The 17,820-nt window shown below is 49.2% G+C and overlaps 4 protein-coding genes across 4 annotated transcripts; 2 read left to right on the top strand and 2 right to left on the bottom strand.

The window, feature by feature from the left end:
* Nucleotides 1-10: 10 nt before the first annotated feature.
* RhiXN_08706 (tranport-associated late exocytosis protein) lies at nt 11-3,809 on the bottom strand (the record flags this gene model as incomplete). Its single annotated transcript, XM_043328522.1, has 12 exons — nt 11-571; nt 626-780; nt 832-953; nt 1,289-1,387; nt 1,446-1,524; nt 1,577-1,721; nt 1,779-2,026; nt 2,076-2,722; nt 2,776-3,126; nt 3,182-3,334; nt 3,393-3,548; nt 3,598-3,809. 12 exons carry the CDS (start codon nt 3,807-3,809, stop codon nt 11-13), a joined length of 2,928 nt encoding a protein of 975 aa, XP_043183907.1.
* Nucleotides 3,810-6,627: 2,818 nt separating this feature from the next.
* RhiXN_08705 (uncharacterized protein) lies at nt 6,628-6,916 on the top strand (the record flags this gene model as incomplete). The annotated part of the gene is made up of 2 exons (XM_043328521.1): nt 6,628-6,831; nt 6,893-6,916. 2 exons carry the CDS (start codon nt 6,628-6,630, stop codon nt 6,914-6,916), a joined length of 228 nt encoding a protein of 75 aa, XP_043183906.1.
* A 1,957-nt stretch (nt 6,917-8,873) lies between these two features.
* RhiXN_08704 (Retrotransposable element Tf2 protein) lies at nt 8,874-13,662 on the bottom strand (the record flags this gene model as incomplete). The annotated part of the gene is made up of 3 exons (XM_043328520.1): nt 8,874-12,234; nt 12,333-12,475; nt 12,511-13,662. 3 exons carry the CDS (start codon nt 13,660-13,662, stop codon nt 8,874-8,876), a joined length of 4,656 nt encoding a protein of 1,551 aa, XP_043183905.1.
* Nucleotides 13,663-15,087: 1,425 nt separating this feature from the next.
* On the top strand, nt 15,088-15,759 carry RhiXN_08703 (peptidase C14; the record flags this gene model as incomplete). The annotated part of the gene is made up of 1 exon (XM_043328519.1): nt 15,088-15,759. The coding sequence occupies one exon, from the start codon at nt 15,088-15,090 to the stop codon at nt 15,757-15,759; it is 672 nt and encodes a 223-aa protein (XP_043183904.1).
* Between the last annotated feature and the right edge of the window lie 2,061 nt (nt 15,760-17,820).

Raw genomic sequence — 17,820 nt, 5'->3', positions numbered from 1 at the left:
GACTGTACGGTTAACCAAAGAGAGCATCATCATCCCCACCAGGTGGTGGACCAGTAACTTCAACATGTCCCTTTTCGTCAATCACCGCATTGTCCGTCGAGACCTCAATACCCTGGGACTTGAGCTCTTGCTCCTCGGCCTCGGCAACACCCAAAGCATCCTTCGGGAGCCATATAACGCGCTGTGGTTCGACTGCAGCGGGATGCGTAAAGTCCTCTGGACCATCGTTGCGCTTTCCTTCCTCCGCGACGTTCTTTCCATAAGTTTCAGCCTTGGGAGGAGCTGACTTGGCAATCATCTCGTGCTCGGCACGTTCACGCTCCATCTTGTCGAGTTTGGCTTGCTGTTCGGCGCTGAGAGGGTTTCCGTTCTTGTTGAGTGGTCGAGTTCCAGAGTCTGAAGATTGGCGACCAAAGTCCCGTTCGCGCATGTCATCTTCATCACGGACGATGTCTTCATCCTGACTTGGGTGATGCTCCTTGGGCATCCCATGGGATTTATGAGCGAGGGTGAGAGGAAGTGGGTGTATAAGAGCATTGTACGAGTCATTGATCACGAATTGATAACCGGCCTGTTCAAGTGATCATCAATAACCGTCAAGGCTAGAGTGCGGGCGTAGACTTACAGTAATAACAATGAGTACAACCATCAATGCTCCTTGTGGAACAGCCGAAGGACGGAGTTGTGCATCGCGAGAGAGGAAAAATAGAGCGCAGAGGCAAATCTGTTCAATATACAAGCCAACGAAAATATGTTGCATGGCCTTGGGGAAAAACATTCCTATGACAGAACGTCAGCAAATCCCGTCGTCGTTGAAAAAGCTTTGCCTACCTCCAGTATCTCCCGCCTCAGGCTGGCCCATCTGCCACAAGAACAGATATTTCCATACTTGGTAGAACAGGAAGAAGGCGACGCAGACAAGACCGTTGATGATAGGAGAGATGATCGAGTACCTAAGAGTTCACGTGAGTACATTGGGGCAGGTGATTATGATAGGAGCGAAGAGAATGGAACAGAGGATGCTGATGGGACCGAGATGCAAGGCAAGAGCGGCAAGACGCCGAGCCAGTTCTGCCGATGTACCCAACCGGCATGACCTCACGAAAATCCAGAAGCCTTACGGCATTGCGAAGTCGGTCACCCAGATCGAGGAGGCAGGTCCGATCAACCAGCCCCAAATTCCTGATCAGGATGAAGCGAGGCGGGAACTCAATGAAAACCCTCATGCGCAACTCTCCACTTTCCCCTCCATGTTGATGCGAAAGAAAAAGAGAAAGAAAAAACTTACGCAAGTCCAATGACGGTAATCAACGTCATGGCAGGGAACAATGTACCCCAGGCAACGTTTCGAAGCGAATACTTGATATTGTAGATAGAACGAGGCGTGCTAAGAGTTGTATCAATAAACCGGTGGCCAAAACCGAGTAGAATAACTAGAGACTCACCTTCCAAGGATGTACAATTTAACATAATATACCACCAACGGGACGATTTGTAGCAAACCTCCGGCGCTTCCAGCCAATCCTTTATACACGCGTCAGCGTCTGATCCGGGCATGGGCTCGCAGCTAACGTACCTTGTAGGATTGCATAAGTCAAGAAGAATGTTGAAGCCTCGGGTAATTTCTCCGCCAAAATGGTTGGAATGCTGGTGGGATTGGAGGCCAGTTCAGGCAGAGCAGCGATAAGACCTGAAGAAAGGGTGACGATGAGGAACGAGTGCTAGCATCTAGTGGTTAATTTCCGAATAAATACTAAAAGATGGCGAAAATTACTCACTACTACTTGGAAAATAAAGTATCGGGTCATCAAGCTCAACTCGAGGCCAGTAAACCTCGGGATTCCCTCGAACCGAGCAAGCAAACGGAGTACAATCGGCAAGAGCATCATCAGGATGGCGAGTGCGACGGGAGGAAGGATACCGGAGATAATGCCGACTACAGGGTCAGGGAGCTCGCAAAGCCATCGCATCCAACTGAATCGAACGCAGAGTTGGGCAACATTGGATACGATACCGACGAAGGAGACTAACAAATCCCATTAGTTCCAGCCAGTAGCGCCAATTTGAAAACGTACCAGGAATTGCCCAGAAGATAATAAGACCAGCCGTCGCGGCGTAGCTAATTGCTCGACGAATTTGCGCTTCGTAAGGGTTAATTCCTAGATTACCCCAGATCACATCTGCAGGCGCAACCTCGGTATATTTCTCGGCCATTCGGTAGGGTTGGTTGTGAATTGTAATTTGAGCAGCCATGTGTGCGCCGATTTGTTGGTTGAATAGGATGAAGGCAGAGTTGAGAGGAGGGTAGTTCTCGTTCATGTCGACACCAACGTTAGATCTGTCTTCGGCCAGCTTCCTGCGCCCTTCAGACAGCAATTTCTCGGATTCGACAACTTCTTTGCGAGCCCATTCGATTGTATCAACTTTCTCGCCCATGAAGGGCAATCCAAAAGGCAACCACTTGAAAGGAGGAAGTCGGTGTGTTGGCCGCTGCGAGCGAGGAACATATCGATCGGCGACAGCCGCATTCTCGAGATCCGCGTCGGGAACAGGAGGCTTGACGGTCGTGATGTCTTGCCCCTTCTTGGCTGCCTTAGCTAGCGCCAGATTGTGTTTGCGATGCAGCTTCTGGGCAGTAGCAACGAGGTTAAACTCCGCAGATTCAAGTTTATTGGATGCTGCGGTACGCCGGTCATAAATGTCTGGAAGATCTTTCAAGTCCCTGGAAAACAGAATTTGAAACAAATATTGCAGGATGGCAAAGCAACCGCTTACCGATTCAACCAAACTTTCTTCACACCACCGGGTACGTGTTGGAACAACTGTGCCAACGCGTCTTCGTCCAAAAATTTACGAGGTACACCAGTGATCAACACCGTGTTTGCTTGAGCGCTTGCAGAATGGATAGGATTAACTAAGTGACGGTGCCTCTGTTCCACAAAGTTCCTCATTTCCTTCTTGATGTTGAACAAGACCCAGAAGGTGCCTAGCCAGGCGAGGATCAAGTGTGCTGCATATCGGACTTGAGAGTCGGAGGGTATATTGCCAAATGTAAACTGGTCGAGTTGGGTTTTGTTGTTCACCCCGGCCGCATCAACGGGTAAGAGAATAATCCATGATACAATCCTAATCGGGCCTAGGTCAATGCCAAGAGACGGTGACTTCGAGCTGATGTGCATACCAAAATGGCAAGAATATGCGAACCATCATTCGCAAGAATCGGACGAAGAAGTATGCGTCCATGCCGTTGTGCATCTTTATGTCTTCATGGTCGGCTTTGAATATTGTAATAGGCCAAGATAGTAAACCTTCTCCAAGGGGGCGTTGTCGTTTACTATGAGCAAGTAAAGCAATTGGGATAACGAACGCAATGGAATTTTTGCTGGACATACCCCTCGGGAAGGAATCTGCTCCTGGGCTCATAGATTGCAGGGAAGCTCCTTCGTAGTACTGTGAAGGCGACAATCTCGGCTCCGAATATCGCAGCATTCAGCACCAACGCTGCTACAAATGACGACGTCGAGGCCGACGACGCTTCCTGAACGTCTCTAGAATGATCATAAGCACGAGTCTAACAACCAACTTGGGGGGACGTACGACATGTGGGTGGTAGTTGGGTAGCACAAGGGAAACCCACTCGTCCTTAAGTCATTGTTTTGCTTCCGATCCGCTCCACTGATTATGTCATCCACTCGCCTGTCGATCGTATGCACATGTGAGCTGGAAAGAGGCGAGCGAGGGACCGAAGACGCGAGTTGTCTTGGATTTGGGAAATTGGGGAAGACTTTCTCCTCGAACGATCGCCGCATTGGGCCGTTGATGACTGGTCGAGACCCCGGCCGACTCCGTACCGACACAGCCCTTCACTGCGTACCAGGCACATTGCTCTTCTTCAGCTCGCCGCTTCGTCCTCCGGTCTGCGGACAGGCACTCTCAAACATTTGCAGTCGGGCTTACATGGCCTACGACTCACACGTACGACGAGTTGACCTTGGGGGCAAAACGTGTTTGTGATCCGAAATTGGTGGCTCACGATAACCCTTACGGCTTCTTCGTAATTTGCGCTTGTCCGATTATGATCACCCTCCCGCGAGATTACGATCCAAATAAATCGCGCCTCTGGTGGGGCTTATCGAGCGACGTCAGATGCTAGTGTCGATCAATCGAGTGACGAGTTATGAGTGAATGGGTGATGTAATTGTTGTGGTCTTACTTTTGTCGATCACTTGATGCAGAAGCCAACCGTACGCGTGGCGGTGTCTGAATCAAATGAATAGTCATGTAGTACAAAGTATACAGATAGACTCGTGTGAATCGTAGCTTCGACAATTGTAGCATTTGCAAAGTACCTTTATTTTATATGCCGCTTGGTTACAGCGCCGTAGGTCTGCCGACCGGCATTCACGTCAGCTTCTCCTTGATACTGATCCCCCTATCCTTCACACCTATAATGGTGTCATACAAATATAAGGCGGTACAGCATGGCACGCTTCAATCAGTGCACTAACTGTCGATTGATTCGTTCAAAACACGTTGCATTTATGCTATTTTGGCGTCATAGCTAAAGAAAGAATACGCTGGTGTGTATTTAGATATTGGTGGGATTGAGGTCTTAATGCTCTTGTTATTTCCTAGTAGTGATAATGCTTTTAATACTCTCACGACTTTCCAATCACGTAAACCGCCAAGCTTCAATCAAGAAGTGTGCTATTTCTGTTATATCTCCGGCCAAATCCTGGAATTATACGCATGTATACTGCTAGTTTGAATCACACCACACACGGCTGAACAAACATATGTGCCCATACCTGGAAGTAGTCGGAACTATCTGTAGTTCCATTCCAACTCACCATCAAAGTCTTCAATTCCGTTCCTTGAATTTCTTGATCTGTATATCTACAAGTCTATTGAGCAGCAATATCATGAATCTCGGCTCCGGCGCAGAGCGCGCACCGGATATGTCTGGGACACCAAGTCGCGAAGAGCACTCGCGGGCGAGCGAGCCATCCCTGACGACAGTCATAGCAGGGCAGAAGATAAGAGAAAATGTCGATAACTTAAGCTTACATAAGCCGACTTAGGCTGACTCAAGTTGTCGATGAGGCCGGTAATTGACACACATGCACCGAGTACTGCATCGGGACTGTGGGTGGAACTTAGGAAAATAGAGGCGCATCGGAAGGCCGAGCACGCCGTACGAGTGTGGTCGACCACTGACATCGAGTAGCTACGTGGTTGGGCCACTCCAGCCCCCGCCTTCCTGCGGCCAAGTCCCGGCTCGTGCATCTCCGCAAGCTCCGAATCACAGCCTCACATAAAAGAGAACATAGAAAGATTCACAAGGTGAGTTATCAGGCAAGTCGTAAGTCAAGTCAGCAGACATCTTTTCTCTCCTTCGTTCTTTCGTTCAACACACAGAGTTCAAGTTACCTTTGGTCAGAGTTTGGACCGGGTGATTCAATCGAGTTGTAGAATTAAACTTAGTGAAGTGAGGGCCTCCCGGACCCCCGTAGTGTAACCTGGGTTCTGACGCGAGGTCTGCACATATATGCGTGATATTTAGAGATTCAAAAGGTATGCGCATGATTACGTATGCATCCTCCAAGACTATTTTTTCTGATTATTATCGCGGGAATTTATTGAAGATACAAAAAGCGTGCAGATCCTATATCCGATAATGCGATATGCAGGGTACAGCTCACGGCTTGGAGGGGCCAACCCCCATGGGCACTACAATACTAAAAGTCCAAGAATGTGGAGCATACAAAAATCGACGTGCTTTATGCATTTGAAGAAACAGAAAGAGTTGCGGTATCTGACCTGACCATGTTTCGTACGGAAATGAGTGAACACCAGTACCTTAAGAGAAGTAACATCAGAGCTATTTGATAGCTTACATACCGAAGGAGGGTATGGGACCGTGTGTATAACCGACATGACAATCTATACTAAGGACAAGGGCATAAAGTAAGGGAAAAAATCCGATATAAACATAAATTGAGTGGAATGCGAAAAACAAAACTAAACGATGGGTGACGACGGGTACAGCTCACTCACCGTTACCATCACTGTGACTGCAACCTTTGCCCGCCACCGCGCGAAAGCCATGGCTGCCTCGTTTGCGTGTACTTTTCAGGATATCGGCTTTCTCCAGAAATACGTTTGTTATTTTACTTTAATTATTTATGCCCGATGCGTCCCTATATGCCTCTGCCTCTGCCTCTGCCTCTCTCTCTCTCTTTTTTTTGTTTGCCCTCTCTCATCCTTCTGCTCTCACCCTGTACCTGATCCGGTCGTGCCTCCGGAGCCACGGTTCTGTCAGGCTCTACTATTGCGACGTAGTCTCACCCGCACTGCGTGTTCTCTCTGCCTTGCCGGTGTTTATTCTCTCTTGTTCTCCGCTATGTATGTAGCCTCACTCTAGCATAGCCAGGGTGTCCGACCATGTGCTCGGGTCCTTGTAATAAATTGTATCCGAAAAAAAAATCCAGGAAAACGTGCCATGTGATATGGACCCTGAAACTCCTGCAAACACCCATCATCAACCCTTTGCCTGGACAACCTCGCGCTTGCATATCATCCAGTTCAACAACTGTCTCTGGCCTAGGTTTTTTGGAAGCAATAGGCATGAAAGCCCTTGGTGCATATATTGAGCGCAAGGCAGACAGAATCAAATCAACACTTGCACCTTCCACTGTGACCGCATCCACTGCTTCTACTGCTGTCCCGTTTCTTACCAATGCACTGAGAACATTGCACAACGGCGCACAGGTGTTCCCACCTCTGCAAGCAGCTATTGAAGGTCTGCTGGCCTGTATTGAGTGCATAGAGGTTGGTTACATATATCTTTTGCTCTCCTGCCTATGTTGACCTTGGCTTTTATCTAGCTCAGCTTGAAGCATTGCAGCAAACTTGATGCCCTGGCAAAAAGGCTGACGTTGCTCAGTACTTTGCTCAATCAGCATATCAAGGCATCTAGATTGACCCAGGTTCCTGACTTCTTGAAAGGAATAGCAGCTGTCATAGACACACTCAATACCAGGGAATCTATTCCCATTTTCTTGGATTTAAACAAAGGCAAACAGACTAGATTTTCAATCACGTGACTTGGCGCTTATATCATACGCTAAGCGCCAAGCCACATCCCCATCCGCTTACTCATCACACGTAGCCACCTCCACCAATGACATCAGCTGACTCACTCAGATGACCTCAGCTTGACACGTCATCAACATGTAGGCATGAGTAAGACCAACTGCAGAGCGGGGTTCTCATTTGATACAGTATTTGCTTTAGTGTATTTGTAATTAGTCAACCTGTAGATTATATAAGGAGGCCAACCAACCACGGTAACACCCAGGTCAATTACCTTGTTGCATCCCACATTGTACAAGGGCCTTACAGCCCAGTAAGACACTTAGTTACACGCCTTAAGTGTCAATCTTGCTGTACATACATAGCTCACCACCGCCTTATAGCGCGTGGTTGTTGTCCTGGACATGGTCACATGACCAGTACAAGTGGTTGCATGCTGGCCCAAGCCCAAATTTGGGGGTAGCAGGTGTAATCATGGGTTGTCAGCAGAGGAATAATAGGGCTATGGCTTAGTGGTCAAGCTGGTTCAATTCCGGCTAGTTCTATTTTCCTCTGTTTATGACAGTTGTTGTAGTTAGTCAGTTTGTTGTTGTAGGGTACCTCATTGCCGCCTTAAGTGGTTTACTGTATTAGTCACACAGCCACAAGTGCCCACACCCTCAACATCCTTACAGATGTCTAGGACAGCAGCGTGAGTAGTGCAGGCCTATCTGGGCTTGGAAAGCTCACAACAACAAAAGGTCTGTCAAAGAGCAAGTGGCAATCATCAGCAACAGGCAGGAGCGTAGAACAGGAGGGTACTACAGGCAAGCCAAGCAGGATGAAGACAAAGTACTGAACAGATACAGGCGCATAGCTGATATCCTTGAGGAGCTACAGGCAAGTAGTGCACATACATATACAGAATATACAACTGATGAAACAAACAGACCAAAGCAAATCTAAAGATTTGGGGCATACTTGAAGAACAACTTATGGTAGGCTAGCAAGATAGCTGATTTGCAATATTGACTGTTGGTGCAAACAGGACTCTCACCTCAAATTGCTCTCACCCATCAACTCTGCCACATACAACTCCTTGCTGTCCAAAGAGATCAATTGTTGAGCCTGCACCAAAGACACACAAGTCAAGATCCTACTTGAGCTTGAGCAATGGTCACTTGATCCAGCAAAGCCTAACATCTTCTGGATGAGTGGCATGGCAGGTGTCCTAGACGTCTGTAAGGACGTCGAGGAGGTGGGCACTTGCGGCCGGTTGTAAACTAAGTAAATGTTGCTTAAGGCGACGAGCAAGCTACCTACGACAACGGCCAACTATACTACGGTGACGAAGCCTGTAAGGGCGATGACGAGCTACCTAAGTACAGTGAAGAAGCCGCTTAAGGCAACGTGGAACTGAGTGGACTAAGTAGTTACTGGACCTAAAGTCCTTGTACAAAATAGGAGATGCGACAAGAGGTAATCGACCTGGGTGTTACCATGGTCGGTGTGCCTCCTTATATATTCTACAAGCTAGCTAATTACAAATATACTAAATCAAATACTGTATCCAATAAGAACCCCGCTCCGCAGTTGGCCTTACTCATACGTGTCACTGACGTGTCATGATGACGTCATGGGTGGAGGTGGCTACGTATGCTGATTTAAGCGCGGAAGGGGACGTGGCTCGGCGCTTAGCGTATGATATAAGCGCCGAAGTCACGTGATTGAAAATCTAGTCCGTTCGTCTTTGTTTAAATTCGAGAAAATCGGAATAAATTCCGTGGTATCGAGTGTGTCTACGACACTGCCCCCCCTCTAAGGGCCTTGGCAGCGCCGAGGGCCTTTTTCTTCATTTCTTTTTCGAATTTTTTCAGGATTTTTTCGGCGTTTTTGAGGTTTTCCCTTGGTTCCCAGGTATTCTCCTCTGATCCATAGCCCTTCCATTTAACCCTAAAAAACCATTCTCCGTTCCTTTCTTCCATATCTGTGATGCCTTTGACCTTGTATTCCTCTTCCCCATCTACGGTGACAGGTGGGGGCCGATTCTCAAAGTTGCGCTTTTCATCCCTTTTGACTTTTGACAGGAGCCCCACGTAAAATACATTGTGGATTCTCATTGTGGGTGGGAGCTCTAGGCGGTAGGCCCGGTCGGAGATTTTCTCGATTACTTTGAAGGGGCCTAGGCGTTGTTCGGTCAGCTTAGGACTCAGGGTCTTTAGCTTCACATTTTTGGCGTCCAGCCAGGCTTCTTCTCCAATATCAAATTCGAGCGGTTCCCCTGTTTCCCCGGCTGTCATGCGTGTTTTGGATTGCCGGAGTGCAGCCTCGATTTCTCGCCATTGTGCTTCCATCTGTGTTGCCAAGTCATCTGCCTCAGGGACGTCTGTCGGGACGTTACTTGGGGTTAGTGAAGGTTCCCATCCGTACAGTGCTTTGAATGGGGATTTGCCTGTTGAACTGTGTACTGCGTTGTTGTAGGCAAATTCCGCCATTGGTAACCATTTGACCCAATCCTTCTGATTTACCCCTGAGTAAGCTCTTAAGAAATGTTCTACCGTAGGGTTCACGCGCTCTGTCTGTCCATCGCTTTGAGGGTGGTAGGCCAAGGAGAAGTGGGGGTCTATTCCTAGGCGTTGGTATAGAGCCTTAAGGAATTTATTATTGAAGACCCGTCCTTGATCTGATACTGTTTTCTCCGGCATACCGTAACGCTTCCATACGTGGCGTAGGAACAGGTCTGCTAGTTCCGGCGCTTTGAGCTTTTTGGAACATTCTACCAGGATGACATATTTGGTAAAACTATCCACGATGACCAGTATAGAGTCGTTGCTTCCGTCTTTGGGCAGGTCTACTATCATATCGTATGACACGTGTTGCCAGGGGCGTGATGGAAGTTTGAGTGGCTGTGGGGGAATGGAAGCGTATTTGGGTTTTCTGATCCGCTGACAGGTTTTGCAGGAATCCACGTGCCAGTACGTATCTGCGCGGATGCCCGGCCAGTAGTAGTTACGCAATACAAGTTCCAGGGTCCTTTGTCTGCCCGGGTGGCCGGCTAATGGGCTGTCGTGAAAAATGCGAAGCAGATCCGTTCTTAGAGTGCCAACGTCAGGTACCACAATACGTCCTTGGTAAAACAGTAGTCCGGCCTCCATCTCATAGTCTTTGAATGCTCGCTTAATTGAGGGGGGTGCCTTGGACTCGTTCTGGAGGAATTGTAAGATTTCCTCCAGTGATTCGTCCTGATCCAAGGCAGTCTCGATTTGGCGTTGGAGCTCTTTTTCCGGAGTAACTAAGGCCACGTTGGCAAACACAGGGTCAGGGAGCATGGTCTGGGCGGCGGGTGGAATGTCGGCGTGATCCGAGCGGCGTGATAGGGCATCTGGTTTACCGGACTGTTTGCCGGGGCGGTACACAATGTGGAAGTTGTAACCGGCAAGGAGTAAGTGCCATCTGGCATGTCGACGGTTGAAGGTGCGGGACTCCTTCCAATATTCCAAGTTCCGGTGATCTGTGAAGACGGTGATGGGATGTAGGGTTCCCTCCAGGAAGATGCGCCAGTACTCAAAGGAGCGGATGATCGCTAGAAGCTCCTTATCGTGTGTATCGTAATTTTGTTCCGCGCCCTTGAATGATTCTGATAGGAAGCCAAGTGGGTGAAGGCGGCCATCTTCTTGGCGTTGGCTCAGTATGGAACCTAGAGCTGCGCCAGAAGCATCCGTTTCTAGGAAGTAGGGTTTGGCGGGATCGGCGTGGCAGAGTACCGGGGCGTTGGTGATAGCATCCTTCAGGCCTTGGAATGCTTCCTGTTCCTTTGTCCCCCATTTCCAGGGCGTGTCCTTCTTGACAAGGTTATGCAAGGGTCTAGCCGTGTGACTAAAGTTGGCAACAAATCGACATAGGAAGTTGGCAAATCCTAAGAACGACTGGACTTCTTTGACCTTTGTGGGGGTTGGCCATTCTTGCACCGCCTGGATTTTGAGTTTATCCAAGCTGAAGCCTTTATCCGACACAATGATACCCAGGTATTCCACTGAGGTAACGTGGAAAGTGCATTTGGAAGCTTTACAGAACAGTTGGTTATCCATCAGACGCCGTAAGACTTCGTGAACATGCTTGGTGTGTGATGCGTCATCCTTGGAATAGATTAAGATGTCATCAAGGTATATGATGACGCATACATCTAGCAAATCCTTGAACAATTCGTTCATGAAGTGTTGGAAGGCGGCGGGGGCGTTGGTGAGACCAAATGTCATGACTAGGGACTCGTATAAGCCGTACTTGGTGCGAAAAGCGGTTTTCCATTCATCGCCTTCTTTAACTCGGACATTGTTGTAGCCCCACCTTAGATCTAACTTGGTGAAAACCTTGGCTCCACGGAGCTGGGCCATGAGGTCGTCTGGTCGGGGGAGCGGGTACACGTTTTTCTTTGTCCGGTTATTGAGGCGACGGTAGTCAACGACCAATCGGCGGGAACCATCCTTCTTAGGTACGAACATGACCGGTGAACTAATGGAAGATTTGCTAGGGCGGATCTTCCCGGCTTTCAACTCATCCCTGAGCCAGTCCTTGAGTGTGGCGGACTCGGCGTCTGTCATACTGTAAAGGGGAGAGTTAAGGGGGCCTTCTTCCGTGAGTTCTATTCCAATGTCGTAATGCCGGTGTGGAGGAAGCTTGTTGAATTCTTCTTCTCCAAATACCTTGGCGTATTGATGGTACTCGGAGGGTACTCCTTCAAGGGGATTCTTATCTGCTTCTTCTTCCTCGGCGATGGCCACATGTTCAGGGGTTGCATGAGGAAAGGTAAGGGTGCGCATATTCCAATCGATCTCCGGGTTGTGGGCATCCAACCATTTCAATCCCAAGATGGCAGCATGAGACCCTGTGTTACATATAAGGAAGGTCTCTGTCATTTTCTTGCCATCAAAGGAGAAGGTCAGGATTGCCTTTTTCCAGATTTTGCCTGCCTGGGGGCTCGACCCATCGAGCATAGTAACGGTACGGGGTGTAGGGAGGTCAATGAGTGGGAGGCGGAGTAGTTCCGCGGTACGGGGGTGTAGAAATGAGGAAGTGGCGCCTGAATCTATCAGGACTTCTAGGTTTTCCGCTTGTTTCTCTGGTGTAATAGAAATGGTGAAGAGTGGGGATATTTTATTCGAGCTACTTGATATATTACATATTTCTATACAGCCAGAGTCCTTGGGGTCCTTGCACGCGGCAGCAGGTACCCTTAGTCTTTTCCCGATTCGGGTCCAGACTCTTCGCCAATTTTGGCGGCTTCCTTTTTGATGCCTTCCTCCTTAGGCGTGGCCTTCCAGCCAGTGCGGCATTCCGCAAACTTGTGCCCTGTTTTCCCGCATTTGATGCAGAGGCCTTCTGCCCTGCGGCGGTTTCGCTCCTCCTCGGAGACAAAGTTAGGATCGCTGGAAAGGCGACCTGGTCTTGTGGCCTGTTGGCCGGTACTCGCCCCCCTGTTGGGGTGGTGTTGGAGGTGCCAGACTTATTACCCTTAGGCGGGTGGCTGGCGCGTTCCTCACGGAGGGCGTTGTCGATGACCAGAGCCGCGTTCTGCAGCTCGAGGAGGGTAGTGGGGCGCCGTTCTCGGGTGGCAATGAGACGGCTGACCTCCCAGTGGAGGCCACGTGCAAATTGCCCACGAAGGGCGGCGTTGTTCCAGTCCAGGTCCATGGCGATGGTCCTGAACTTAGTAATGTACTCAGCACAGGTACCTGTCTGAGTAAGGTTTGTAATTTGCCGCTCGGCGGCTCGTGTGGCGTCCGGATTCCCAAATGCGGTTAGGAATTCCCTCCTAAAGTCCTTGACCGTTTGGATGATGGCCCTGTGAGACCCTAGTTGATCGAGGTGGGGGTGTGCCCAGGCTCCTGCCGTGTCCTTCATGTTCATCAGGAGGAAGGACAATACCTCCTGATCGGTTGGGAACATCCGCTGATTGAGGCGGACCCATGCCATCATCCTGGTGAGCCATTGTCTGGACTCATTACCAATCTTCCCCGTATAGGCGTCGGGGTGATCTACCTTGACGGGTGCTTGATAAGCGACTACTGGAGCCGCTGGTTGAGAGGCAAGGGGGGATTGGAGCCTGATAGGCGCAGGTGGAGTGGGAGTAGGGATTCTCGGGGGAGCCTGGACGGGAGTTGGTTGGGCGAAGGTGATGGGAGGCTTGGTGGGGTTGGCCCAGGCGATGAGGGGCGCACTAGGCGCTGGAAGAGGGTTGGTTTTGGATATGGGCCTGGGCGTGGCCTCAACTGCCGGGGGTTTCCGGTCTTCTGGTGTGTGGGGTTGGGGCCCCCCAATAGCCTTGATTTGAGTGAGGGTTTGGTCAACCGCTCCCATCCAATCTCGGGCTTCCTTGTTGACCTCCTTGAGTTCCTTGAGTTCCCGTTCGAGCCGGATGACTTGGTTTTGCAATCCCAGGAGGAGGGAGATTGCGCGGCTGAGGGAGATTTCCCCATAGACCTCTGGTTTGAGGCTTCTTGACTCATCGGCGGCTGCCGGAAGAGCGGGTCCCAACTCTCCTTGATCGAGAGGGGACGGGGGACGAGCGGTGCTCCGGGAACGGGTTGCCATCTCATGGGGATATGAGCGGCCTTGGTGGGAGGTGGCGCGTTGGGAGGCGCGGGAGGAAGCGCGAGAGGGGGTGCGTGACGTAATGATGGGCGAAGTAGGGGGATGGTGCCTGTGACAGGACTTATGGGTCGCTTTATTGTTCTAGCGCTAAGAACTTGCGTCAACCGCCTAGCGTTGGACAGTCCCTATCAACCAATCGACTGCCGTGTGCGGGCGTGATGTGGGACGGGTTTTCTGCAAGCGGGTGGATCTGCTGACTAGTTCCGCTGACAAAGGGTGCGGTGACCGGTAGTACGCGGACGATTGGAATCCGTCTGCCTTATAGCAATTCGGTACTACCTGGGGCCGACGCTAGTTTGATTATTGATAGCGAAAGGCGAGCCCGATCAGGTGATTTCCCTCGTGCTAGTACAGGGGACCTTCTCGTTTGTTGAGACTAAGTGGGGTGTGCTTGGTGGGCACGGTTTGCAACCGACTTAAGGTTGATTACCTAGTGTCCTAGACGTCTGTAAGGACGTCGAGGAGGTGGGCACTTGCGGCCGGTTGTAACTAAGTAAATGTTGCTTAAGGCGACGAGCAAGCTACCTACGACGACGGCCAACTATACTACGGTGACGAAGCCTGTAAGGGCGATGACAAGCTACCTAAGTACAGTGAAGAAGCCGCTTAAGGCGACGTGGAACTGAGTGGACTAAGTAGTTACTGGACCTAAAGTCCTCGTACAAAATAGGAGATGCGACAAGAGGTAATTGACCTGGGTGTTACCATGGTCGGTGTGCCTCCTTATATATTCTACAAGCTAGCTAATTACAAATATACTAAATCAAATACTGTATCCAATAAGAACCCCGCTCCGCAGTTGGCCTTACTCATACATACGTGTCACTGACGTGTCATGATGACGTCATGGGTGGAGGTGGCTACGTATGCTGATTTAAGCGCGGAAGGGGACGTGGCTCGGCGCTTAGCGTATGATATAAGCGCCGAAGTCACGTGATTGAAAATCTAGTCCGTTCGTCTTTGTTTAAATTCGAGAAAATTGGAATAAATTCCGTGGTATCGAGTGTGTCTACGACAGCAGGCACAGGAAAGACCACCATTGCATATACCTTTGCCCAGGCTCTTCAGGAACGTGGGGCGCTTGGCGCCAGCTTCTTTTGCACGCGCACAAAGGATGAGTGTGGAGACGTCAGACAAATTATACCCACCATTGCGTATCAACTTGCACAGCGCTTGCCTTGGTTTTGGCCGGCCCTGCTGGCTGCTTTAGAGAAAGAACCAAAGATCAAGTTGCAATCAATTGTCAGCCAGTGCAAGCAACTAATCAAGGAGCCGCTGTTGAGTATGACGGGAGAGGTATCAAGCACATATGTGGTAGTTATTGATGCGCTCAACAAATGTAAAAGCTCAGACAGGGTGGAGACAATGCTGGACATGCTCTTCAGGGTAACTACAAACCTACCTATCAAGATCTTTGTCACTAGTCAACCCAAGCCAGACATCCAACTCAGGGTGGAGGCACAGTTGGATGAGAGGCATTCAGTATGCCTGCTGCATGACATCAAGAAATCACTTGTGCAAGCTGACATCAAGCTATATCTTCTTGAGCAGTTGGCTAACAGTGCTGTCCCCAAATCTGACTTGACGCAACTTGCCAGTCTATCTGGTAGTCTGTTTATATACGCCGCCACAGCAGTTTGGTACATTTGCAGAAAAGGGAATATTGTTGATCAAGCTCAACTGAAAGTTGTCCTCAGACCATCATCTAGATTAAGTTACTGGCACGCTGACATTGACCGCCTATATAGCACAATCCTGGATGCTGCAGTTTACAACCCAGATCAAGAGCCGGAAGAACAAGAACAGATGCTTACACTACTTTGGACAGCCGTATGCACTCAAGAGTCTGTCAGCATCGATACACTTGCAGCTCTGGCTGTGATTGAGGTATCAAAGGCAATGGTACTACTTCAGTTGCTATACTCTGTGCTGCACGTGTTGCATGGGACTAACATGGTATCAATGCTACATGCATTGTTCCCTGATTTCATATTTGACAAGGCCTGGTTGGCAAGGTTCTGTCCTAGACGTCTGTAAGGACGTCAAGGAGGAGGGTGCTTGCAGCCAGAAGTATCCAAGTAAAAACCGCGTAAGGCGGTGGCAAGCTATCCTACAACAACAATCAACTATACTACAATGACCAAGGCCGTAAGGGCAATGGCAAGCTATGTAAGTACAACGGAGAGGCCACTTAAGGCGGTGAAGACTAAGTAACTAAGTAGGGTTGCTGGGCTGTAAGGCCCTTGTACAATGTGTGATGCAACAAGAGGTAATTGACCTGGGTGTTACCATGGTTGGTTGGCCTCCTTATATATTACAGAGGTGAATTAATTACAAATATAATATATGCAATAGCATAACCAATAAGAACCCTGCTCCACAGTTGGCCTTACTCATGTATACGTGTCACTGACGTGTCATGATGATGTCATTGGTGGAGGTGGCTACGTATGCTGATTAAGCGCGGACGGGGACATGGCTTGGCGCTTGGTGTAGGTATAAGCGCCAAAGTCACGTGATTGAAAATGTTGTCCGTTTGTCTTTGTTTAAATTCGAGAAAATGGGAATAAATTCCCTGGTATCAATTGTGTCTACAACAGGTTCTACTGTGACAAAGCAAAGCATAGCCAACTTTTATCCAGACATTGCTTTGACATCATGCAAGACCAGCTATGATTCAACATTTGCAGACTCAAAACATTGTTTATAGTTGATAGCAAAGTGAAAGGCTTACAGGATCAGATAGCTGGATCAATCTTACCAACACTGTTGTATGCAGCCCATCACTGGGGCGGCCATGTAGCAAAAAGCACGGCTTGCAAAGAAGTGCAGGCCAAGCTGGAAGACTTCCTGTTGACTTGGCTGCTATTCTGGATGGAGGTGCTGAGCCTGAAATGTATGCTGGATACAGGGATAGCAATGCTATTGGCAGTCAAGCCATGGTTAGCGGTAAGAAATTATCTCATAGCGGTATTCACAAAGTATAATCATCAGCAATAGATCAAAGGCACATTGTTGGACCTGACAAAGCTGCTTGACAACGCATGGATGTTTGTGTCCACAGTTGCAGCAGGCTCAGTTTTGCAGTCAACACCGCATATATGCATCTCAGTGCTAGCGCTTTGCTACCCATCAAGCTCAGTATGCAAGCTATATTGGGGCCGTACTCAGCAGCTACTATCACTGAAAGGATCTGCAATAGAGCAGAGCCAATTGGCGCTTCTTGCAACGTGGGGAATGGATTTGGTACCCAAGTGCCTGGCATTCTTGCCTGACAAGCTTTGACTTGCAACCGGATTTGAGGATGGCACAGTTTCCTTGCTTAATGCTTGCAATGGAGCAGTTGTCCTTGGACCACTCAAAGGGCATACTGATGCAGTCAATTGTGTAGCAATCTCTCCCAACGGGCTGCTGCTGGTCTCTGGCGCTTGCAATGGCAGCATTCTTGTACAAGATGCACAGACAGGCAATCAAATATACAATGTCATCAAGGGGCACAAAGGAAGGGTGAGGTCAGTGTGCTTCTCACCCAATGGCAGGCACATTCTCTCAGGGTCCTGGGACCACACAACGCAAATGTGGGATAGTAGCAACGGCAGTCTGATACCCAACTCCATCAAACGCCATCCTTTCCCAATCAACTGCACAACATTCTCTCCGGATGGCAAGTATATTGCCTGCGGATTATATAATTACAAGTGTCCCATTGCTGTTTACAACTCATCCACTGGCAAGTCACTCCCTTTCCCATTCAACGCTCATCAATCTCTGGTATAGTCAATTGCCTTTTTGCCAAACAGCAAACACCTTGTCACCGGCCATCAATCCAGCAATCTGCGCTTCTGGAGTCTTCATGACAGAACCGTTACACACTCCTCATTGCAAGTACACTACAGAGAGATTATATCTATTGGATTTTTGCTGCTTGGAGATAAACTTGTCACTATCTCTGATAATAGGTGCCTGTATATATGGGATAAGGAGAAAGGATATTCCAACCCTTGTCTACTTGGCATGCACAACAATTTGGTTTTCTTTGCTGCGTTCTCTCTGCAAGGCACATGAGTTGCCTCATGCTCATCCAATTGTACCATCAAG

The sequence above is a fragment of the Rhizoctonia solani genome, chromosome 10 (assembly GCF_016906535.1).
Source record: "Rhizoctonia solani chromosome 10, complete sequence".
Taxonomy (NCBI): domain Eukaryota; kingdom Fungi; phylum Basidiomycota; class Agaricomycetes; order Cantharellales; family Ceratobasidiaceae; genus Rhizoctonia; species Rhizoctonia solani.
This window is presented reverse-complemented; position numbering and strand designations above follow the sequence as displayed.